This window comes from Falco naumanni, chromosome 13, assembly GCF_017639655.2.
Source record: "Falco naumanni isolate bFalNau1 chromosome 13, bFalNau1.pat, whole genome shotgun sequence".
NCBI lineage: Eukaryota > Metazoa > Chordata > Aves > Falconiformes > Falconidae > Falco > Falco naumanni.
Window position 1 is genome coordinate 29,483,760 of NC_054066.1, and position 25,720 is coordinate 29,509,479.

The 25,720-nt window shown below is 45.1% G+C and overlaps 1 protein-coding gene across 30 annotated transcripts in view; it reads right to left on the reverse strand.

The window, feature by feature from the left end:
• Window positions 1-163: 163 nt before the first annotated feature.
• MBNL1 (muscleblind like splicing regulator 1) overlaps window positions 164-25,720 on the reverse strand; it is a 126,392-nt gene continuing 100,835 nt past the window's right edge. For 20 of the 30 annotated variants that reach the window (XM_040612857.1, XM_040612859.1, XM_040612881.1 and 17 more), the window contains 8 exons: window positions 24,423-24,623; window positions 17,120-17,377; window positions 16,076-16,129; window positions 15,099-15,252; window positions 9,420-9,455; window positions 8,625-8,719; window positions 5,150-5,224; window positions 3,521-3,569 (listed from right to left, as the gene is read on the reverse strand). In XM_040612857.1, coding sequence (XP_040468791.1) covers window positions 5,168-5,224; window positions 8,625-8,719; window positions 9,420-9,455; window positions 15,099-15,252; window positions 16,076-16,129; window positions 17,120-17,377; window positions 24,423-24,623 — 855 coding nt within the window. In that variant the 3' untranslated portion in view covers window positions 3,521-3,569; window positions 5,150-5,167. Of the gene's footprint in view, window positions 3,570-5,149; window positions 5,225-8,624; window positions 8,720-9,419; window positions 9,456-15,098; window positions 15,253-16,075; window positions 16,130-17,119; window positions 17,378-24,422; window positions 24,624-25,720 lie in introns of all 30 variants that reach the window. The other 10 variants (XM_040612885.1, XM_040612874.1, XM_040612871.1 and 7 more) reach the window with 9 other exon arrangements.

Here is a 25,720-nt window from a genome sequence, read left to right on the forward strand (position 1 = left end):
ACATAGCGTGCGCTGTTGAAGGAAAAAACCACACCAATACCGGTATACAAGGCTTTTTTTTACAGATAAATTATATCCGCATCAAACAAATGCAAAAGTAAAATTAAAAATGCGTACACAAAAGAAAGCGGTGCGATTTTTAAGTTGATATAGGAAAATGTAATTAAGAAAGAGAACTTTTATTAGGGCAATTTCACTTTATTTTTTCCATACAGCAAGGTCAACTATAGCAGTAATAATAAAATAAGCATAAAAACAAATTGCAGCCCAGGACAGAGTACATAATTTGGAGCAACTACAAGCAAAAAGTAAGTCTGTGATTACATAATAGTAAAACCAAGCACATCTGTCCTTTCAGCAGATGAAAGTTGCGGGGTTGCAAATAAGTGCAACTTCATTAATTATTCAGTGTGAATACTGGAGAGATCAGATACAGTAATGGCCTAATCGCTTCTTTCCAGCTTTGGCATATTTAACAACAACGTTTCTTGAACGCTTTCCATTAAAACGGCAAAATTTCCCAGGGTTTGGGTTTTTTTCACCTGCTAAAAGAACAGGACCACTACAGCAATAAAAAATAATCACATAACAACTACAGCTACGGTGTGCTGTTTGGTTTGCCTGTTCATGATTTAACTCTTTTGTGAAAGTCAGTATTTGTTTTGAAGAATCTTTTTTGTGAACAATAAACCACTGAAATTGTCAGAAACTGGTTTGAATAGCATATACCTTTAATATATTTTTTGATACTTTAAACATGCAGTAGTTTTTGAATAATGTACGGAATATTTGATCCATGATTTCACCTTGATGGTCTGAAGTACCTGCTTTTTTTACTTTTTTTTTTACCTTTTTTTTATCTTTTTTTTATTAATGATTTTCAGGCAGATTTGAACCAGTGGAGCTTTTGTCAGTCATGAGATCTTGGAAGGATGGCATATCTTTCCAGCTGAAAAAATCCTGGCAAACTACAAGCTGTCCACATAAAGCAAAGCAACTTTTTTGAAGGGGTATGGAGTGCTAACTCTGTGCCACTTTTGCAAGCAATTTTGTTCAGCCTGTCATTTTATTAGCCTTAACAAAACTCCTTGTAATTATAGACATTTTTATTCAAAATAAGATCTTACTATTATACAGGTTTCTCTCTTTTTTTGACTATATACAGAAGTGCAAAAAGTCAACCTTCTCTCTATACGTTCCCACATGCTAAACTGCAGCATAATCAACCCTCAAGAGTTTGCACACACACACTATAATTCTTGTTACGTAAACTTTGAGTATTTGGATTATCAACAAAAAGTCCCTTGATCTATTGATTATGCAGCTTATTTATAACAAGGCCTGATATTCAGGGATTTCAAAAAATATTTAAACAATATTTTAACATTTGAAATGGATACAGTAGAAAATAAATTTTATTCTAATATCTAGGAACTAGATTTTTCTCATAATAACTAATTACAAACAAAATAAATCATCAAAATATTACTCAATTGTCTGCCAGGATTGTTGCGATAGCAACAACTTAACTTCTTACTTAGCAATGATTATATAATTATAAGATATCCATATAAAAGATCTTTGTTCTTTTAATGAAAACTAGACAAGAACTAACAATGACTGACATTCTTACATTGTAATATTAAATCAGTAAAATATAAATCATTTAGTTAACAGTAATACGAATACTCATATGACACTACATGTAAATTCAAAACTGAGTATGTTATGAAGAAAACTACTTTTTTTTTGTATTTTGAAAAAGTCATCAGTAAACTCTAATAAAACAAAATTCTATAAACTGAAATGGTATTCAACTGGTAATAGAAAATGAAAACAATCTAATAAATGTAAGAAATAACTACACTTTTAACAAGGAAAAAATAAGTAATACTCTATAATGTTAAGTAACTACAATAACATGTGAAGTCACCTATACTTTCTTAACACGACTGAAATTACATTGGTATGGGTTTTAACCCGTAATGTAATAATCTAAGGCTTTAATAGATGTACAGTACAATCAGTAAAATCAACACATCATTCTTATACTATAAAGCATCTCTCTCAAGCATAAAAACTCGCAGTAAACTTGGAAGTATGGAGAGTTCTACAACCGAACCCGCGCTTCTTCCACTCCACGCTACGCTACCAGTGACCTGGCCCCCACTTCAGCACTTTGCTGAACATAGCAAAAAATATCCTTTACCAGCTGCAACATCCAAACCACAAAAAGGAATTCCTTTGGATAAATCCATTCTTAAAACTTGAATGCACATCTATTTTTTTTTTGTTTTTATTTTGTAAAGGCTTTCTAAGGCTATAAGCAGTTAATCTGAACAAAAAAAAAAATCACATATAAAACTCACCCAAGTATTTAACCCACCCGATTCCTACGCTAATTAACATCTCCATTTTTTCATATTTTGGTTTGTCATACATCTGATGTCAGTGCTTCTTTCGTCTTTCTTTAGAGTCACCATGTAAAGCGTGACTTTGATGAAGTAAAAGTGAAACCCATCTCTGCAAAACATTTATAGTCCTTTTGACTTTTGACAGAGGCTATAAATAGAAGCAAAAGAAGTTCCTCAAACATTTGTTATTGTGTCTCAGAAATGGCTTTTCCCTTTCATATATCATGTTATACAGTAAAATATGCATAAATATTACACTACAATGCCTTAAAATAGTTTATATATATGTCCAGTATGGGTTAATTTGTACGGCTAGAGTATCTTTCTTGTGCTGTCTACTGTTACTGTAAGGAATAGTTGGCCATTTCTGAGACAGCTTTGGTTTGAAACAGAATGGTGCCCTTTGACTGGTTAGTACTAACAAAGCAAGTGAAAACGTGGTTCTGAAAATAACACTGCAGAAATAATACTCTGATTGGATGTACAGTCTATGGCACTTCATGAGAATCCTTAACAACATGGTACTTAAAGCCATTGATGTGCTTTAAAATATACACAGTTGTGGTTTTGCTTGGCACATTCATCTCTGTCAGATACCTCTCTTACCACTTCTTACAATCTATTACATTAAAAATATTACTCTTAAACAAAAATTACTGTGCATGCACGCTCTCATCTATAATGGCAATTTTAAATACAAGGTGCACCTTTTTTATTTGTAAACCTTGAAAGAAATAAACTTACTTTAAAAAATTATATCTTGGTCTACAGACGTACCAATACATAATAGATTTATGGTTACATCATCGTCTGTCTTTTCAAGGTGACATACACGATTATGTAGGAAATAGACTACATATGCATATTTAAACCATATGCATACTTCTGTACTAGAAAAGATAGACAATGTTGTAGTTTTTAGACAATAAGATCACCTCAGCACAAATATCAATTAAATGTACAAAGTATATAGGCAACAGTGTGCAGTGGATTTCCGAGTTCTCATTTCATCTCGTTAACATGCAAGGTGTGGGATGTCTTACTGCTGAGGGAGTTTCCAGGTGCTGCTTGACGGTATATATTATATACATTATGGCTAATGAGCTTGTCCTCTTCTCAACCCAAACACACTGTCCTTTTCTCTTTAGTTATGATCTAGAAAGCAAAGAACAGAAAGCGTTTTTAACATGGTTGTAACCGTTTGTCGGCGCAAGCTTTACACCTGCAGCAGGGAAACGTGCCGTGCCGTGGAGCAGCAGCCAGCCTGCACCCAAAGCCCTGGGAGCTCGCTCCCTCCAGCAGCCTTCCTGCAGCAGTGGCTCGCTTCACGTGCAAATCCTGCAGAGGCAGAAGCGCACAACGCACCCACCAGCCTCCTGCCGCTGTCGAGCCCCCAGCCATGGGGTCAGCATCTGGGGGACAGCTTCCCAGACCCACAAAGTGCCATGTGAGTGCTGCCCAGCAGCTCCGTGCCCCCCTCTCTTTCCAGGCCCTGCTGCCACCGCCCCGTAGAACCTGGGAGCCCAGCTGATACCCGAGAGGCACCCAAACGTCCTTGGAAATCTGGGCCTATGTTCCCAAGGCAATTCTTCCTAACTGCCCAGCTAGCGTAGCTATTTCTCTGGTCTCTTTTGCCTATCACAGGAGATTTGCTCTAGAGAGCAATTCCTCCTCCACCTGGGCCCATCTCCAAGCCAGGGCCATCCTAGTCCCAGCCGACTGCAGAGGGAAGCCTGGCAGCAAGTGCAGCCAGCAGATAAGAGGCGTCCCACCTGAGTCAGTCAAGCAGTTCAACACTGTTTACGCTCAGCTGAAAGGAATAACTATTATTACAAGCCCACTGTGGCAAATCGGTTAATCCTCACTCAAAGTAGTAATTCCATTATGGCTGAGCCATTCAATAAAAAACACGGAGCAGAAATGGAGCGCAGGAGAGAGAAAGGTAATACAAATCACAAGCTGTCCTGGGGGAGGTGATGTGCTGCGGGTGGGCTTAATGGTAACAGGCAATTTAGTGATAGACTGGAAACTACAGTTTACTCGCAGGAAGATACAGAGGGGAAAAAAAATTTCTGAAGCTTAGGCACACAAACCCAGATTTCAGGCTATGCAGGATGAAGGTTACAGTATACAGAGCTGAAATATGCCGTCTCCAGCGGCCGTTCACGCCAACGCAATGCAACGCAACGCAGGTATGAACTGCGCCTGCACTCTGGGGCCTCCCCTTGCCACACCACTCATGCCAGGAAAATACCGTGTGTAACGTGTGGCGGTCTGACATCCTGTGTTCAGAAGAAATCAGGCTTCAGCTAGGCAGACGACTAAGCCTGTATTTTCAGAGACGCTGCCCTTCCAATTCTGGAGATTTAAAATTCATCTTTTCTAAAGACAGCTGAACGTAACCACCTCACTGCTAGACCTGGCCCTTGGCTCCCATCAGTGCTGGAGCCATCCTCCTTTACCGACAAAACGCAAAATGCTAGTTTTTGACCCTCTGATTTAGCTATATGGGTATGTACAAACACCTGGTCCAACACACTGGCTAACGTGGTCACTGCTAACCATGGGATCTCCACTGAGAGAAGAATGGAGCACCAGTGGAGTTCACAGCCTCCTCCCTGTATCTTACTAGTTTTCTTAGAAAGGAAACAAAAACATTCTGTCCCTGAGAAATACACAAATTATGCATGCATGAAGGTGAGAAAAATGCAAGCAACAACACACTGGGAACTTACTGTTTGATGACAAAATGTCTACATCTGTGTAACATACTTGTGGCTAGTCAGATGTTCGGCAGATATTATGGGTATCTATAGGTAAAAAATTTAAACAATGAATAACAAGTGCAATGAGCCAACCCAGAGACACAGCATTTTGCTATAGAACGTAAGTTTGGAAAAGTGAGGATCAGCTGTGAGTTGGTGGATTTTATATTGTAACTGTAAGTTAAAGTCAACTGAAGTGCTACAATAGCATCTTAAAACTGGAAAACATTGTGTTAAGTACTACTTGACAAACATAAATAAGTATTATCGGTTGTTTAGGAAACAAGAGAAGTTAAAATCTACAAAAGTCATGCAGTGCAGTAATTGAAAATAGCCCTTTTTGTTGGCCTACACAAAATTCTGTGCTTTCAGTGTATCATGTAAAATGATAAAATCCTACAGTGGCCTTGTTTCAGTCTGATTTTGTGTTCACTGTTTTCACTGTCTTGGTTTTTGAATGCCAAATCCAAGATGCCCTGAGCTTGATTTTCACGGCTGGTGAAAATCCACTGTAGAGAAGAGCTGCCTGCTCTTTGCACGGCCATTGAGGGCATCATGGTGGATCAGGTGAAAAGCTAAGGCTCCCCAAAGCAGTGAAACAATTCCCAAAATATTTGTCTGTGTAAACAGAATTCAGTACATGGCTCTCTTGAAGTGCCCCCTCAACTCCATTTCCCATTTTTTAAAAAAAACAGTATTAAAATCAGAGCAGATTACCAACAGTACCAACAACAAAGTTATATTCTACAACCCACCCTTGGGTCCCAGCCGTGCAGCCCTCTGTGTGCGGTGCGCAGGTGGGAGTCCACGGGGGCGAGCCCCAACAGACCCTGCAGGTCAGGCCCTTGAGAAGGGACAGCACCAAGGCGTGCAGGCGTTGGAGGAACCTAGAGGAACCCTGCGTTACAGGCGGGACCCGAAGCCCTGCTGGAGGGAGCAAATAGATGCACCTGCTATAGATGCATCTATAATGCATCTATATAGAGAGCAAATAGATGCACAGGGAAACATGCTGGGGCATACGACACAAAATGGATCTCTACGACCACAAATGGCTGTTGCACTCGGAAAGACTCTTTTTTTTCTGACGGATACTAAGGCTGACCTGTTAATCCACACAAGAGAGGGAACGGGAGGTTTCTTAACTAAACTGTTTACAGGACCTGGTGTTGTTTTTTCCACCCCTTGTGCCCTCTCCTCCCCTAGCAACTCCACACAACTCTACAACATTGCCCAGTTGTACAGAAATGTGCTTTGAGCATAATGAAGCTTCTCATACCATTTTTTTTTACTGCTGCAGGACAGGCTGTTGCACCCAGCTGTGTAGAAGCATCAGGGGTAGTGCTGTCGGAACATACCAAGGACCTTCAACACCAGTCAATGAAGATGGAGGGCCAGATCTTAAGACTTTTGGCATGCATGCACATTGCATCGTGTGGCATTAAATAACTTCAGCATTGCTCACATAGTATATACATATATTTGTTATATATGTATATATTGAGGTTTGGCTGCAGTACTGACACTAAGTGTGTTATGAGGCTCCAGGGAGGATATGCATGAAATGATCAGATTCTACAACAGAAAGTTTCCCTGTAGTCTGTCTGGGAAAGTGCACGGTTATTTAGACAGATGATTTTAAAAAACAGTGATGCTTTTCTGTGGCTTGGCTTGTTCTCACAACTCTCTGGACTTACGGAGGACGTAGAGACACACTCAAATTAATTGTATGGTGCAATAAACTACAATATTAAGACACTCTGGGCATACAGGTGGTTGCTTGCTTAGGTGACAGGTATATGCAGAGGCAGTCCTACATATAAACTAGCTTTCCAAAAAACAAAGTAATTCTTAACGCTAGTTTAAATCCGTAAGTGGCATGCGTGGTCATTCGGCAAGCATTTCTCAGGAGCAGAAAGTGCTCCCTGCTAAGCAGACAAACCTGAGTATTATTTGGAATTGTAAAATATCCAGGTCCCTTTTGAGACTCGGGATGTGCATGCCTATGTATCACTGCAATTTTTGGGAGTCATATTTTTGAGAGATCAACCTCCAGCTGGGCGTAGTACAAAATGGTACTGCTTGATGGGCAAAGGTAGAAAGGCTGGAAGTCACAGCCTCTGGACTTAACCTTGCAGCACAGCCCAGGGTGTTGCAGCGAGCCCCGGGCTCCTGGCTCCGCACGAGCTGGCCCTGTCCACCCCGCGCACAGAGGGGCACGTGCAGCAGGTCACGGCATGGGTATTGCTGCCTAAGGTCCAACTGCAAACCCAACAGCTTTATGAGGGGATTCTGAAACTGTTTAAGGAGAGCTCTAATGACTTGGGGAACTGAGTATGTCAGGTGAGCCTGCCTTAAAAAACTGACATTTATCTCCAGAATTAATTACACATACAGAACCACACCTGCAAAATGCTGCAGAAGATGTTTAGTTCCCTTTTCTAAAAGGCACATGTGTGATTCCCACTGAGTCGAAAGTAATACCTGCATTATTAGACCAGAATCGATGGTTTCATGACCTAGGCCATTCTGACTTCCCAGTAGATCTCCAAGAATAATTCCTTTTTGTAAGAGTAACAAGAGGGTCCTTAAAAAGACTTTATTGTTGCACTTTCAGCCAGATGTACTACTACAGAAATCTGCACTTTTGACAACCCAGCTAGACAAAAATAACAGGCCACATTCTGTTCTCAGGTGCAGCTCCAGCTGGTATGCATGGGGACTGCAGATCCTCTGGCCCCTGGTACTCATCTTCAGAACATCGGTTCTGGCTTTTCTGGGAGGGCTTTTTATCACTTATTTATTCTTTTATTCCTAAACTACATTCAAATATGGAAACAACTGAGGTAGCTATTTAGAAATAAAAACAGACTCTAATGGACGTTTTCTTAACTGAAGTCTGTCTACTGCAACAAGTAATCGGCCATTTCTAAGCAGAATCATAAGCTGAAACAAAGGTTTAAAAGAAGTTTCTGTGTGGCCCACGCTCAAACGTTTTCATTTTGCTATTGGAAGAGGAGAGTCGGAACATGTTCAGACTGCTAAATTCAGACTGTTTAAAAAAGTGCTCCTGCAACCCCTCTGCACAAAGGTTTTACTGGCTTTCACTGGAGTTCTGCACTAAAAGGAACTCTTGGCTTCACAGAAATAGAAATAAATAATGGGTTCTGTGTATTATCCCTTTCTCTTTACATCTCTGAGAGCAGAAATAAACAGCATGGCCCATAAATGTTAAGACTGAGTCAGAAACTCTACTATCAATTCTTTTTAGCATCAGAAATGGAACTGCAGCACCTTTTGAGCATGGATAAAGGCTTACTAAGCCGTGCTGCAGATCTTAAGAGAGAATGTGTAGGCCAACAAGAGGTAAAATCAAAACCCCCATGCTCATTAAAAGCACCAATTTCAAGTTGTCTGTAAGGAACAAAGCTGTAAATTAGCAAACCTGGTTGGCTGTGGCTGTTGCAGCGAAGGGAACACTTGTGGCAGATGTTGTTGCTGCAGACACAGTGGCTGGCGTAGCACCGTGCACCATGGGAACTTTCGGAAGGAAAATCATATAAGCAAACATACAGAAGAGTGTAGCAGTATGGGAACCAGAGCGACATGTGGCAGGATAATTGAGCATGGTATTTATCACAGCAAAAAGCCCGAGACATCATTGCCAGCGCGTGACATGCAATCACAGTGCAAAGCAGGATGACATTCCAGGGAGAAAGAGAGGAGGGAAATGAAAGAGAAAAAAAGGGGAAAATGCTTGTTACCATCAAATCAAGAAAATCGACAAAAAACAAGCTTAACCATTTCAATACAAAAATCAACAGAAGAATTCTTAGATGCCCTTACATTTACAAATTTTTTGTCTTTTAAAAATTCAACCCAAATATTTACTGCAAACATAAATCAACCTTGTTGAAGGACAGTATATGTCTATGTGGCTATAGCAAGATACAGTCTTTATTTAACACAAGATCGTTTCTAAACACTGGAACTCATAGTCCAATCAAAATCCACCAAGGAACAATGTGCAATTCAAAAAACTGCTGTACAAAATTAACAACGTCTGTGTGTCCATGTCAATTAAATAAAACAATTGCATTTAATTGACAGGTGTTAGTGGAGAAGGCTAAGGGAGATGGATTGGCACGGGAGCTATAAGTTAAAATCTAGCAGTGGATTTTGAGGGTCCGTGAGCTGCACCACAGGTTTAAGATAATCAAGAAACAAAGCTGGCACCTACCAACACTTGTAGCGGGTGTCATGCACAATATTGAGCCTGCCCATCATGCATTGCAACAGGAAGGTGGATTTGGAAAGGGAAAAGAATTAAAACAACCCATCACACGTGTAATTAGAAATTTCATTTGAACAAAGAAGAAAAATTGTTATTATGGGAACAGAGGCATGTAACTGTCAGCACAATCAAACCATACAACAGCACAGTGATCCATTAGAACTAGTCTCCAGTGAAGGGAAAGAGCTAGTCGAACTGTGTGCTGGTATATCACGTTTGCCTTTGTGGCACTGTGGATTATCAGCGTGGCTAGGAAAAGTGTCTTCAGCTTTTGTTTTAAAGCTCTTTTCTGCCGTTTGACATTAGCTCTGTAATGGTCTGTACCCTGGCTTCCTCAGACCGAAAGAAATGCTTTAAACTTGCCCTTGCCTCCAGGCACACAAGGCCCACCCCTGCCTGCAGAGCAGGACACGGGCCGGTCGCAGCCCCCACGCTGCAGGTGCCCGGCGAGCGCAGCGGGCAGCTCGCTCTGGCCAGGGCAGGCGGCCAGTTGGCGAGCGGGGCTCTGCTCCTGCTGGCGCGTCCTCGCCAGTCGGGGCCCTCCTCGGCAGGGCTGCAGCCGCAGCTCCTCGCAGAGCGCTGACCTATCTGTACCGTTTCATTAGCCACAACCTGACTGCTCCAGTATCTGGGTAACGTATAGGCAAACCCCAGGTGAAGGCAGCATGCAGGGCTTCTGCTGTACCTGCACGGCCCGCTGTGAGCTGCCGGTGAAGTGGCAGCAATCCTGACTGCCCCCGGTCTGTCTGCTTAATACACAGGTCAAAGGAGTGACTGGATAGCTGAAGTCTCCTATGCAGCCCACAGCAGCACCTCAGAATACTTGTTCAGCACTTGTTTCTACATTATGGGATGCATTTTAAGCTGCTGGTGTCTGGGCTCACAACCTGCAACTCTCTTCAGGCTGCACAAAAATAATTAAAGTGACGGCATCTGGTGAATTCTGCCCTGCAACTAGAGAGCCAACAGCAGTATGGTGTTTTTAGGAACATTACGCTATCATTACGGTATCATTTTTTAAATATCACTAAGTTGGTAATTCTGTTTAATTTACATAGCAAAATGCCTTCCACCAGACTGAACTCAGAATATTCTATTTTTGCTTCCAGTATGATAAATATGTACTGATATTTCAGAATATCCTTTTTTCAATAAACATTTTACTTTTTTTATTTAATGTTTATTAACACCACTAATTATGCTTGACACAGCAGAAACTGAAAAAATCTCTGAAATCTGGGAACAGAGATTGCAATGGAAATGGAAACATTCTAGAAGACTGCCGGTGGGAGCCACAGCAATGCTGCTTCCTCAACATTACGTGACTGTAACGGGGGGACAGGAAATTGTTTTAGCTGGTGCCAAGTATTGTAGTGGCTTGCACAATCTCACGAGCATTTAACTAAGCAGGGAGAGTCAGTATAATTATTGCTGGGGACAAGGTTATTCTCTGTCATCACTGTATCTGTGAGGCTACAAAGAAAAGGGCGTAATCACGTTTCCTAATTACTCTTCTATTTCTGTGTCATGGAAGAGACTGAAAATATTCACAAAGAAAGGTTAAAAGAACGGTAGCTTTGCTGACTTGCCCATGCACAAATCACGGCTGAAGTCAATGGGATCACTTGCAAGGTTAAAAAATGGAGCAAAATTTGGCTATGAAGTACAAACAGTAAGTAAAACTGCTTTCTCAGTCTCTCTATGACATCTCTATAGCGTTAAAAGAGGTTACAGGGAAGAACCTTTGAATTCTGTCTCTGTGCAGAAGTGCTCTATTTGTAGGGCTGTATGTATTTGATTAGATCTGGAATATTGTGTCATTCCATTCATAATTACATCTACATGCTAAAGATGAGTTAGATACTCATATGAACTCTGAAATATCACTGTAAAGCTTTTCAGCCCCAAATTTTAGTTTGAGTTATCATTGTTAACGTTATAACCAGTGCACACAGTTTTGGAAGGGAACTGAAGCAAATGAACATAAGGCAGAAATGAAAACACTAGCCAGAGTGCAATAACTTGCAAATATGAAGACAAAATGCTGTATGACCCTCTTACCAGTAATAAAAATAATTTTTATTATGACCTTAATATTCATCTTGACTTCAGAAGCCTTGACTGACTAATGAGAATGCATGAATAATAAATGTGCAGTTTCAAATGTTCCCTAGCTTTTCAGCACAGGGCAGAATTTTAATTCAAGGATGTGTCCAGTTAACTGATCATAACTTCACAACCAGATCATTTCTGCAGTGGAATAAAGCTATTTTTATAAATATTTGAGGACTACTGGCGTCTTAGGCATTTTCTTCTCTTTTCTCCCTTTCATTATTCCCCTCAGTCTATTTATTCTGTCCAATCTACTAAATCCAAATTAAAAACACTGCCATGGACAGCACAAGCACTCCTGTCGAGGTGAAGAGCTGTGTCTGACCCATCCCTCCCTAGTATTTTGGAGGGCAGCAGTGTTTTTACACAGACCCAGAAGCCCCATGAAGGAAGGCGCTTACACAGACGCTGCTTTAGGAAAGCACCTGTGCCCTGACTGAATCCCCGCCCTGAGGAAGTAGGCTCTCCGGTGCTGAAGCTGCAGTAACTAAACAAATACGCAGTGTGTTAACTTAATGGCAGAGGTGGCTGAAGCCTTGCCACGTCTGGCTGCGTGGTTCAGCTGCGCTGCTGAGATTCCGTCTCTTGCATGTGTGTCAGGACAACAGCTCCTCGAGCATCCTGCAAACCTGAGCCCTTTCTTCTGGAGGTTTAAGCTTCCCCGAGACTGCCTGACCACTTGGTTGACAAGCACAGGCCAGGAATAGCTGTATATGCACAACTGAGGAAACAGTGAGCTGAGGCACAGGATGGTAACAAGCACCAGAGTAGGAATTCCATCTCGTTGCACATAGGAGCTCTCCCTCTGCACGTACAAACTTATCCCCAATCAGCTCACAGTTACTGCAGGACAAAGAGCACGTGCAGAAATAGTGAATGCCAAGTAACCGCTGCTCTGCAGGTTCACGGCCCCACAGTGAAACATTTGCCTGCGTGTCTGCCAAGGCATCAAGAGTCAGCAGCCAGGACCAACGTACCAAAACAAGCTGTGAACATCTATTAGGTCGTGCAGAGCCTCCTCATTCGGCAGACTAACTCTGCTTATTTCAACTAGCCAACACCACAAGTGTTCCCAGTTCTTTCTTGCAATGCTTTTTAGCTTTCCCTCTCAGTCTGGGGACAGCTTCCAGCGGCCAAGGTTTCTGGGAGACCTCCAGAGGGGAGCCGTGCAAAGAGGGAACTTTATTTGAGAGCGGTGAGATGATTATCTAAGAGCATTTAATCCTTTAAAGTGTGCTGGAATGGCAGTGTCCATCCTCTGGCAGGCATGATCCCTTCATTTGCTTTCACATGCCCTTGTATACAGGCAGGCAGAATTACACCTTACAGTTTAGAAAAGGTATCTGGGTTTGTCTGGAACATGAACAGAAAACTCTCAAGGGTGAAACATCAAGAGTGAAATGCCCTGTGGAGAGGAGGGTCCTGCCAAGTCCTCCACAGGGGCACACATCCACACGGTGTAGGTTCTGCCACTGCCCTCCAGACCTCCTGCATTTCCATAGGTTGCAGCTGAAGCAACTAAAAACACGTATGAGTAATTACGCTTTGGGTGTCTGAACCTGAAAAACATCATTTTAACTCAGACCCCACTGAATTAACCTGTCTCTGCTCCATGGCAGTGGAGCTGAGGGTACCCATGCTCCGTGCTCTCCCGTCAGTTCTTACGGACTGATGGAGAGACTCTATTTCCAGATGACTACGCACAAACAGGACTGATGCTAGTTTATTTTTACATGGGGTAAACTAAAAAGGGCAAGGTGGAAAATCAAATCTCCAAACTTTCAGTAAAGTTTGATTACTGGATTAGTGGAAAGCTCCAACTGCTGCTATTTGAAAAATATAAAAGGAGAAGCTGTAGTAGCTCATGCTACAAAAATCCTTTACTTTTCCTGTTCAACATATACTAAACTTCAGTGGTCAAAAAAGGTCAAATGAAGCATCAAGAACCACCACGCCAACTCCTGTAGGTTTCAGTACGGATTTGCTAGAGGAAGTGCTGAGGCAGGCTCTGTGTAAGTGCCAACATGAAAGATCCCCGTCAACGATGTAGTGTAAACAAGGTCCGATGCACACGAACCATAACCCCTGCTTCAAAGGGTGTGATTCAAAGCAGCTTGAGAACTTCCAGAAATCATCCAGCCCCTCACTGATTTAATGGAAGCTGGGAAATTGCATGAGTTACTAGCCACATCAGTTACACTCTGCCAGAACAAATCTGTAAAATTGTTTAATATCTACAGGAAGGACTGTGACTGCATAAGCATTTTTATATCAATTTTAGTATGTGGGATAGAGATCTGATCTAAAACTTACTCAATCAGTTTTTCTATTGACTCCTACAAGCTTTGCAACAAGCTTTTATTAATATATCTCAGTGGTTGCAATGCATTTTTGGAACCTAAACAAGTTATTAAAATGTACTACAATCAAGCAAGTGATTTTTGTGCCATTTAAATTATACATGTTGGTTGCATGCCAGATCAAGAAATAATGGTAAAAGGCATTATACTGAATTCCTGGGAATATACTTGCCAGAAATGTTTAAGATAAGATCCTTAATTCTGGGGGGGGGCTAAAGATTAAATAGCTGTATTTTCTCCTGTCCCCTCAACTAGTCTGCATTATGAAGGGCTGTCTGCACTGACTTCTTCCGATTTTTTGAGTAGAGATCTATCAGACATCCTCTGTGTCCTTCCTAGAATGACAGTGCTGATTTTATGGGGGTTCACATGCAAGAAATTAACTCAGCTGTGTTAATACAGGCATAAATTCAAAAGACGTACTAGATGCATATTTTTTTGTGAAGTGCTGTTTGCAGAACCAAAGCATACATTACAACTTTAAGTCATATCACTTGTCCTCTGAAGGGATTTCTGCTTACGTGAATAGTACAGGCATCAATTCTTCAGCAATTACACTGGAACAAGTGTAGATTTGATCACTCTTGAACAAGTGCGCCTGGGTCCTGCTTAGTCCAAAATCAGCCCTGAGGCTTTAGTGGTAGAGACCTGAACCTTGATTTCTTGTGCAGGTTCAAGATTAGCCTACCTGCGAGGCTGCCTGCCTGTGCCTTTTATAATCACTCCACCATCATTTAAATCAAAACCTTCGCTGTGTGACTCAGAACAACTGTTGCTAAGCACATGAAGGCAAAGGGGTCTTACAGCAAAGAGAAACAAATACAACAGCTTGAGATGTGTAACGAAGAGAAGTTAATTGAGGAACAGAGGAACGAGAGAGAAGATTGCAAATTCTGATTTGGGATGACAAAGCATGATGCTGATTTTTATATTAGACTGGAAGACACCCACCCAGCTTCCCAGAGAAGCAGAGAGAAGCCACAGCTCACTGGGCACTGCAGCACAGCGGGCTGGAGAGAGGCTGCCTGCACCCGGCAGCCACCACGCAAAAAACTCTACATACGTGCCGCCAGGAACAGTTACTTCCTAGTGTATTTTTTTCCAGATTTCCCCCTTCTCCCTTCCCAGAAAAAGGCAAACAAGAAGCACTTACCTGGTGGGAGAAAGGCTGTATGCTGCTGTAACTGCATGTTGGCAAGAGCTTGCTGGTACTGGAAAATACCAGTGTTAAAGACTGCGGTGGCACCATTGGTTTTTTCAAGCGCAGGCCTCTTTGGTAATGGGGGAAGTACAGCTTGAGGAATTCCCTGAATGGTGGATGAGTATAAAAATAAAGTCCAGTAAAAAAAAAAAAAACAAACACAAAAGGGCAGGTGGGGGTGGGGTGGGGGGGGGGGTGGAGGACGGGAGGGAGGGAGAAGAAAAGGAAAGAGAGAAAGGAAAAAAGAAAAATCAGTAGAAGACAAAAAAACCAGGCAGCACCATGTTTATCCATGAGCAAGCAAGCAGCGTGGCAGACTTAACTACCAAATAAAAGGCGAGGTAAAAGCTTTACAAGGGAGCACTACTTTAGCCTACCATTACAGCGGCACAGGTAACATGTTGGAGCCGTACGTTATAGGAACTGGTGTAAATATTACTGTAAAGCTTCAGGGTTTCGGTCAGGAGCGAGGCTATTGGGGTAGAGGGAAGCAGCACTGCTAGCTCCATGAGGATCATCAACACGTAGAAGCAATGTTAATAGTCACCGTCCGGAGCGGATGGCAGGGCTGCTGGCGCCAACCCACTCCCCAGGCCCCAGCGCCTGCCTGGGCATGCAGAGCGCGCTGCATGCCGGCACCCCCGGCCGCTTCCGCGCCACGAAGCCATGCCAACGCACCCTGCACCGCGGCCGGCCCTGTGCCACGGCCGCCCACGTGGCACCCTTGGGGGGGTACGGGAGGGGAGGGAAGGGGCCAGGAGGGGATGGCAGGGCGCAGGGGCGGCATGGTCCCTGGCCTGGCCGCCCCCGTGCCCCTCGCCAGGGATGGAGGGGAGGGAAACCGGGATAAGCCAATTCTACACATTAACCCCAAACTCGACTCTACGATACAGCTACATGCCAAGCTAAAAGGTGAAAGGTCATAGTACCAGGTCAAAGGTTGCCTCGAGGGGTCGCTTCAGTGATTTGACAGCCGACTGAGTCTTAATTAGCAGGCAGCGAGCACATGATGGCAATGGCCAGTGGGGTCAAGCGCATTAACATAAACAGCAAGCAGAGGTGCATCATGGGGGCAGCAGTGCATTTGGGTAGGTGAGAAAAAACAAATAAAAACAAATCACCGGATGCCGTGTACAACGGTAACAAGACTAGGCATGCACGGGGGGCCGGCAGGCGGCCCCCGCGCCAGCAGGGCAGGTAGGGCAGGCAGGGCACTGCCCCCGGCCACCGCCCACCCCGGCCCCCCTCCCACGGGCAGGCCGGGGCGCTTGCGGTGACGCGGGAGCACAATCGGGGCTCCCCGCCGCCACTGGCCACTAGCGCCGGAAGCCCGTGGCCACCACCTCACACCGCCGCGCCCCAGCCGTGCTCCTCTTCCCACTCCCCCTTGGGGCTCGGCACAGGTGGGGTGCTGTCCTCTCCTCGCCGGGGAACCAGTTCCTGGGTAGTTCCAGATCTGGCTGCTACGGCTACGAGGTTTGCTTTGCCCTAGGGCCCCGCCAGAGCTGCCGCCAGCCCTCGGCTGGGGGACAGGAGGTGGGCTACAGGCAGCGTTAACACAGTCAAGTTTGACTTCAAACTAAGTCTCTGCAAGCACAGACTTACGGTCACCGCAATACGGGTTTATCTATCTGTGCGACTAGATAGATACAAATCTACCCACACACAAACACACAATAAACTATATATACATATGTGCACACACACGTACAGACACGCACACACATATGCACACATACATGTACATATAGATAGTCTGTACATCAGCAGGCAAAATTAGTGAAACACCTTAACGGTCTGAAACTACTTAAGAGCAGATCTGGCACCACATGCTGAGAAAGCTCATTGCACCGTGTAGTGACTGGGATCCCCGAGCGCACGCACCCCCCCCCTCCCCAAAACAAAACAGTTACCACATCCACTATTGCCTCTCGTCAACACACTCCTACTCCAGAGGTGTCTTCCAGACTCACCATGGCAGCTGCAGTCGCTGCTGCCTGAGCAGCTGCAGCTTGGTTAACCTGGTACTGGGCAGCCTTGATCTTGGCTTGCAGGTGTGCAGGAGGGTGAAAATATTTGCACTTTTCCCGTGAGCATCTCCCTTTGATGTAATCCATGCAGACGGTGACTGTGTTGTCATTGGTGTCAATCATTGCGCTGTCGGCAGGGTGAGCGAACCGGCAGTCATTCTCTCCCCTGTTGCAGTTGCCACGCTGGTACTCTCGACATACCTGCAACATCAGGGAAAGAGTCACTTAAGTTGGGTGACGGGTGTTGCAGGCATAGCTCAGAGAGGAGCCGGGATTTCTGAATGTCTGCAAGAACAGGGGCCTGTCCCCAGGTGGACCACAGCAGCAGTGGGACGGTGGGCTTGGCTCCCTGGCCACAGGGACCTGACTTCCCTGAGGCCACTTGTGATGTCAAAGAGCATCAAAACCCACGAGGAAGGACCCAAGCACACAGCAGATTTTGGCTCCCACTCAGCTGCCCACAGGGCTTTTTCTGCTTTCTGAAGAAACGTGCTGTGGCTAGCTCTCAGAGATCAGCCCAGGCACCACGGTGCTGGGAAGCTCTACTGTGGCCTGGCCATGCCACTCAGCCATGCTCTATGCACTAAGGTGACTGGCCAGAGGTGCGGGAAGGATGACTGCGTGGCCACCCCCATGCAGCCCCAGCGGACAGGCGCTCCATGCCCGTGCCGGGGAGCGAGCTGCACCCGTGGAGCGAGCTGCACCCGTGGAGCGAGCTGCACCCGTGGAGCGTGCGGCACCGCACTTGGCCCTCAAATCCAGGCATCTGCCACGAGAGGGCAATCACCCGCAGCGGCAGCGCCTGCCTCTCCCGGGCTTCCCAGCGATCCCCTGCGGACCAACAGATGGTGGGCCACGTTGGGAAAGAGCAGAGGCTGCAGCCAAAGCGGTGACCAGTCCCACTGTCACACCGCTGCGTGACAGCGGCCGAACAAAGCTGAAGGGATCAGAAATTGCAGAAGCAAACGGGCTTGGCTGTAAAGCACCCCCCCGCAGCATCCCTGCTGCTGGTACAGGGGCTCCAGCCCGGCCCGAGCCAGCACAGATGCCTCCCGGACTCCCAGCGGTGCAGACACCAACTTCATCACCAGCACAACAACCATCGGCTCCTTGTTCACACACCTTGCAAATCCTGCATTTAAAAAAGTGACACATCTTCTTTTCACAGTCAGCTCTTCACAAACCACAAACAAAAATGCATTTGCCATCTCAGTTTCCCAAAGGCTATAGGAAACAGAAAGGGACAAAAGCAACCAAGTTTGTATAAAAATAAAACCACTTTAGTAGATGGAATTTCCTTTTAAAGGTGGGTGTCCCTGAGCTTGGATCACCAGCATTTCCTCAAGGACCTTGGCTCTCATCCCTGCAACAAACCAAATTTGCTTGTTACTTGGTTTCCACCCATGCTAGCACTCTAGCTGCTTTTTAACCCCGCTGTTACTTCAAGTACCATCTGGCAGCACTTAGGACGTATGAAATGACATCCCCAAAGGACAAGAGCAATGCCATTTGTGAACCTGTTCACAGGAAACATCCATTTGTCCAGGGTCATTCCAGCATGACCCTATTTGTAGTCTTTTTCAATGCAGTGACAAAGATTCTGGATCTATATATGCAGCAGAGGCAACTGTCCTGGTTCAGGCACCTCTGTTGCTCTCATTCATCCCCGTGGCCCTACAGCTCACAGCTGGGTGCTCGCAGAGCCGTTTCTGCAGCGTGTGTGAAACAGACTGGGCAAATTCCTCAGCTGAAAAATAACCACTTGCCCTCCAGGTAATTCTGCAGGCAGATCCCTTCCCCCATCTAGTCCCCATGCAGCGACACTGACTGCTCTGCTAGATAGCATGACTAGATAGCATGACGCAGGGAGTGACTGGGGAAGGAGGTGGAGCCTGCTTAAGCCATCAGAAACCACTACTTTGAGGGCTGGCACCATCGCTGCTCACTCAAGACCCCTGGTCTCCCTTCCCCCACTCTCAAGCACACACCCAACAGAGCTGGTATGTCACTGCTCCTCCAAGAGAGCTGCGCTGGGCTGCGCAGCCTCACTGCCTGTGTAACGGCTTGCTCTCTTTCACCATCAGGAACACTTTCTGGGTCACGAATCGGTGCCTTCTACCCAAACCCAGGCCTCCTAAATAGACAAAAGCGGATAATTTCCTTTGATTATTTGTTTGCAGTCTAGAAGTAAACTGACATATTTTTCTCTGAAGATAAAGAAAAGGATGCAACTAATGTCAGTTGACTGTCTTCACTCTTTATCTCGTATCGGTGATCCACAAAACTGAGGCCTCAAAACCACCCCACATGCAGGCAAGAACTGCTCCATTAATAACATCAGAATGATACATACAAATTCATATATAAGTGTACACGTATATAGAAGCATCTGTTCACAAAGAGAGAGGGAGAGAAAGAAAATGCATCCACAGATAAGCTCATTTTTTCATAGTTAAAAAGCAAAGAAGAATGACCAGGAAACTGAAATAGGCAGAGAGAGATGATCTTTGGCATGTCCAGAGCGAATTTTCACAGAGCTGTCATGCAGTGGCTGAGATAAGGCAATGAATGGCACACTCTCGGTGCTCCTCAACAGATCCCTGAATGATGGTTTACAGCAGTCAGACACAGACCATGACACTGCTAGTCCTTTTAATTACTGTGACCAGCAATGGCTTTTCAGCTGCTGTGATGGCAACCAAGAATGTTTCCAATTCTTGTTCATTTAAAAGCATGCATTGAAAATAATGTTATTTTTTGCCATGGGATGCAGCAATATATCATTCATCTGCTTGAGTAAAGAGAGGCACAGAAGCATATTATGTTGTCTGGTCTTTCGGATCTGGGCAGTTTTTATGTAGTTTTTTATTAATAGCCCTGTAATTAGCATCATAATTTTCAACATAGTATGTTATGAAACAGAAACAAAAGAGGCACCTGTAGATCTCTAGCCTGTCTGCAAAAATGCTGAGGTACTACTGACTCATTCCAACTTACTTAACTTGTTCTAACTTTGGGCTGAGCATATTCTGGTCACCCTGCTGGGAATGAAGGTGCCCACCCTGGAGGGAGGCAACTGCCATGTCACCCCAGCTACAGCTGAGGTACCATGCTGCTCCCCCAAAGGCTGGGCAGAGGTTTGGCTGGGGGGACACAGACAGCAAAGCTGAGATCCCTGCCCTTCCAGGAGCAAGTCGCACCTCCTGCCTCCTCTGCAACGAAGAACATGGCATATTGTTATCTAGCATACTCTGAACGTTTAAACAAATGGCTCCACTAGGTCAGATTTCCTGATTACCCAAGACCCCCAAACCTCCAAGAACTTCTAAGCTGCTTCTTTCTGGCAAAAAATGTTATATATGAAGCAAGGAGGAAACAGCAGCTTGGTTGTGGTCATTCTTGACTCCTGAATACTTCTAACAGAAAATGACGGCATTCAAATGGAAACACATGCATTTTAAATAAAACAGTTGGGCAATTCCTTTCTCTCTCACTTCTCTGTCCTTCTTGCTTCTCTTCTAGTTCACTGGAAGAGCCACACTTCTGTTCAAGATATTTCTGGCAGGAGAGGAGCGTGAGGAAAGCTGTAGGAAAAGCCTCAACCCATGAAATTTCCACCCTGAGATACGGATTCCTTATGGGAGTGACTCAACACACTGGACACCCAAACATCTGCATGCGATCTGCACAGGCGACATGGTCCAAATACATATACTATCAACCCTACTGCTAGTTACAGTCACTGATCTCATCTTAGGAGTATTCATATTAATTCAGGAGAGGAGGCACACTGCCTCCCAGATCTGTGTTGTCTGCCTGCTTTCCTTAAAATCCCAGGTATATGTACTGAGAGTTTTTAGTTATGGAACAGTCTCATTCAGTATCCCAGAACATGTGTGCTAACTTAACTAATGCCAAAGTACCTAATTCTTGAAAATAAGTATTTAAAATTCTGAGCAGAACAAATCATATTCCAAGATTAGATGCTAACATCATAGTAGTTATTTTTCTCAAGGACAGCTCATTCCAAGGGACAGCGAGCTAAGCCTTACAAAGCTCTCTAATCATGTCATACTAAAGGACAATACCAACAGCAATAAGCTCATTTAAAGAGCAGGTAGACGCATGCTGGCTCCTCTGAGAGGTCACAACCAGACCATGGAAAATCCTTCAGATCAGTTCTGCATTTCTGTAATCTATAAAGCACATTAAAATGTTTGGCTGTTCATAAAAACGATGTGCTTATTTGGTATTTGTACAGTAAATTTGGATACCCCAGACTGAACGACCAATACACCAGAAAGCCCTAGCAGATTACCTATTACCTTCTCACCTAAATATTTCACTAATTAACTGCATAATTTCACTATCAAACTGCATTTGCTGTAGGGAAGAGACAAGGAGGAAAAGACACCCCTTCCCCGCAACAGATACTGATTTAGTAAGACAGCAGCACGGTTTGCAATTGCAGAGTCAGTGGGTCAACCTGGATGTCTTCCTCATCCCAGTCAAAATAAAAAGCAAAACCTACCAACAGCTTTAAAGGGCTGAAGACGCTGGATTTCTTTAAAGTGATCTACATGGTGCAATAACTAAAGCAGAGCCACGGGAAGGGCCCCGTTAGGAAGGCAGGGCTGGGCCAGCCTTCCTCCAAGGACAAGGACATCTCTCCCAAGAGCAGAGCCCACCAAGATAAAAGCAATGACAGCTGAGAAGGCTGCTGGGTGCAGATGAGCTGGAGAATACAGCTGAGAAGTGCCCTGCTCGACCGTGTTCCAGCTGTGAGCTGAGCCACGGGAGGGCTGGTGCTGCCCCCCCAGCGCTGCCGAGGGCTCTCCCCAACACAGGGTGCTGCCCCTTGGGAGCTCAGCCAGCACCCAGGGACCTAGCACACCCCAGCACCGCTTGTGTTTCCTGCAGCAGCTGAGGTCTGCATCCCCGAGCAGTGCCATTTCACCAGGAGAGGTGACAAAAGAGGCACTTTAAGTCTCAGCACTTATTTTCAGGGGTTTCCAATTCATCTTCCTTTCCATACAAGTTCAAAGCAAAACCACTCATCCTTTTTTAAAAACCTAATGATTTCAGATGTTTTTGCTGGCTTTTTCTAATTGATAAGCATGTTTTTTACTGCAGACTGTGCCCCTGGGTGTTTTGTGAGAGTAACACTCTCACAACTCCCTCTCATGCAGAGGAGTTTGGCTCAGCAGTGTATCACTTCTCTAAATAGCTATATAAAGAGAACACAAGCACCCAGAGGACCAAATCCTGCACACTGAAGTCCCCGGTTTCATTAGCTCCTCATCCACTTTGGTCACAGTCTGCTGGGCAGCACAGGGTCTGCCCTGGAAGCACCACATGAAGAGCTGCGCCAACACAGCCCCTCGGGCTTCCACAGATATAACGTGCTTTTCTGGCCACGGGCAGAACTGGTTCTTGGGGACTTTGGCTATGTCCTGCTCCTTCTTATGAACAGAAAGCTTCTGAGCTCACATGTCCCCAGCACCACTGACCAGCGCTGTGCCCTCTACATGGGTGGAAGCACAATCAATTGAAGCAGCTGACCGTGTCACTGTGATCCAAAGGGCTCCCCACCATCAGCATCCTCCTCTCAGTACTCATTTCCAAATCTAGCATGATTTATTTATGAATTTATCTAATTGCATTTTGGTTTTAATCCACCTCTGGCAAGTACCCATGGTGAAATAGGGTCCTCAAAGGAAAAACATCCTTGGGTGATTCAGAACAGTCACCCATGTGCCAGCTCTCAGCTCAACACGGCTGCCTCTCCTGTAACCTGACCATGCTTTGAGGAATACTGTCTTCAGAGAAAACATCTCTAAAAAGGGAAACGATGTGATCCCGCAGAAGGGGAACCTGTGGTGATGTGAGCTCTGAGAATAGTGACAGCGGCAGCGGGAAATGCTCACTGCCAGATGACCCTCCACACTCGTCCCAACTTGCAGCCTTCTGAGTGGCAGCTTGTCAGTCAGAGATGTAACCAAGAAAAAGGAAATTAATTTTCCTTGTAAGGAGAATTAATCCCTGTTAATGCACATGCACGGGCAGAAAGAAAAGCCTTACAATTACAACTGGCTGCATTTTAAAACAGAGATCCTTCTTGTTCCTCCCATCTTGCTCCCCGAGTTCAGGGACCATATCCAAGAGCAGAACAACCCCTGCACCCTCTGGCCTTCCCACCCTCCCCACAGAGGAGATGTTGCAGTACCGGGATCTCCAAGACCTGCCATTGCACTAATGCCACAGGAACGCCAGTGCTGAGCCCTGAGCCCTGGCTGCCAGCGTAGGGGCTGAGGGCAGAGCAAGAGGTCTGGGGCTGCAGGCACAGTTGCGGCACAGCTCAGCTCTCTCCACTGCCAATCAAAGCTGCCACTGGCTGCTGCACAGCGCCGGAGAGGGAGAGCACCAGCAGCCACGCATGCTACAGACAGCTGACCTCTCACAGGCGGCACGTGCCCTAAAACACCACCCTGTCCAACAGACAAACAGGGTGGCAGTGGATCACCCCGCCAGCTCGGCCTCTCCCAGCGCCACCTTTTGACCACCAGACCTGACCAGGGCTGCTGAGCGCCCACACGCAGGCTGTGCTCGCAGGCTGTGCTCGCAGGCGCACCCCAAGTGTGCAGCATCTGCCGGCTCACCACCCACCCTGCCGCAGCACCGATAAGGTGCCGAAAAGGCTGTCAGGCCCTTCAGATAAGAAAGATTGAGGGCAAGGGTGAATACCAGCTAGAGAGCACTAACACTTGTCAGGGTTGCAGCAAGGATGATAAGCTGGGCGCGGGAGGCTGGCAGGGGAGTGCTGGCACCATCTTTCCATAGCAGAAGTAATAGAAAGGCTGAAAATCATCCTTCACCCAGGCAGCTGAAGCCCTGCCCTTATAGCTGCCCCTGGTGCTCATACCCATGCTCGTGCTCCCTGCCACATTAACACTTTCTGGGCACACAACAACACAGTTTCAAGGCGCTCTTGCTGCTGCCACAGTCATTCCTAAAAGGGCTCAACAGTTCCACTTCTTTCTGTGGCAGAAGGTCAGAAGCAGAACCACAAGCATTAACTTAGTGCACAATCACCCAGTCACTTCCCATCCTTACCCATCACCAAGACAGGACATTATCAGTTGAAGCGAAACCTGCATTATTTTCTTCCATAATAAAAGTATTTTATATCTAGGAGCACAACAAATGATACAACTTGTGAGAGTAAGTTATACATATTAGCTCCTACCTCCAGCCTGTCCGTCCTCATTAGCTTTTGGGCAGCAGCGGCAGCAGCGGCAGGAACCGGTACACCGGGGTTCCCTGTCACCAGCATCGGGGCGGTGGGCAGGATCTCTGCTGGGACCAGGCCTGGGGAGACAGGCCCCAGGTAGGGGTTGAAGGCGGCTGATGCATTGGTGGCTAAGCTCGGTGCAACGGAAAACATCGGCTGCAATTAGAGAAAAAATGATGATGGACACTTTAAGTATGTATAGCTGCCATGCTGTCAGCATAGTAACTTTCTGGCTATCATCTTGAGCACAACGGCAGTGAGTTTCCGTTACTGATGGGAAAGAAGCATTGTGGTCTTTGTGGGACGTGAAGAACACCCGTAGAAATGTTGCACATGAGTGAGACCACAAGGACAGGCATCCCCCGCCAGCCTCCACCGGTTCTTCTGCTCCAGCTTCCCCTCCACACCTACAACGCATGTCAGCTCTCGGTGCAAATTCTCATTTGATCCACACTTGAGCAATGCCATTATAAATGAGCGCTCCTCATGGCCACAGGAAAAAGACTGGGCCTCTTGGAGGGACACATCCAAAACGTGACCAAAACATCCACCCTCGGGAAAAAGTCATCTGTGTGAGAGCCTTGACACACCATTAAACCACACTCAGCTTCAGATACAGATAAAGACATTTCTGACCCTGATGAGAGCCCACACTGGTTCAGAAATTACAGAGGTTTAATACAGGAACAAGACTAGACAACCACAATAATTTATTTTTACAAATTTAAACAGGCTGTCCACACAGATATTCAGAAAGAAATATACTGCATCAAGGATATGCTTTATTTAGGCTAAAACATTAAACCAGAGGAAGAGAGAGAGAGAGAGAGCATGCAAATACTTTTGTTCGTTTGTTTGTTTGTTTTCTGTTTTAAAAAACAGAAGGAGCCAGATGCCCTTATAGGCTATCACATTGTGAAGATAATTGGATGTAGAAGACCAAATAATGCTGTAAGACCAAATGCGGAGCTGTTACACTGCAGTAAAGATTAAATAACTCTTCTGCCCCACTGAATGCAAAGGCACTGCGCTACCAGTGTAATTGCCAAATAAGATTTAGTCTGGAGTGTTTATCTTTATTATCTAAATAAAGGGTTTATGCAAGGCATTTAGATTTTTCTTCCAAACTAACTTTTCAAGAGAAAAACCACTACAGAGTTAACGCAACTCTTTCTCTGTTTCATATCTATTTAAGCCAGACACCATATAACACCACATGGTTTTGTATTCCTGAGGAAATGACTGAACCATTT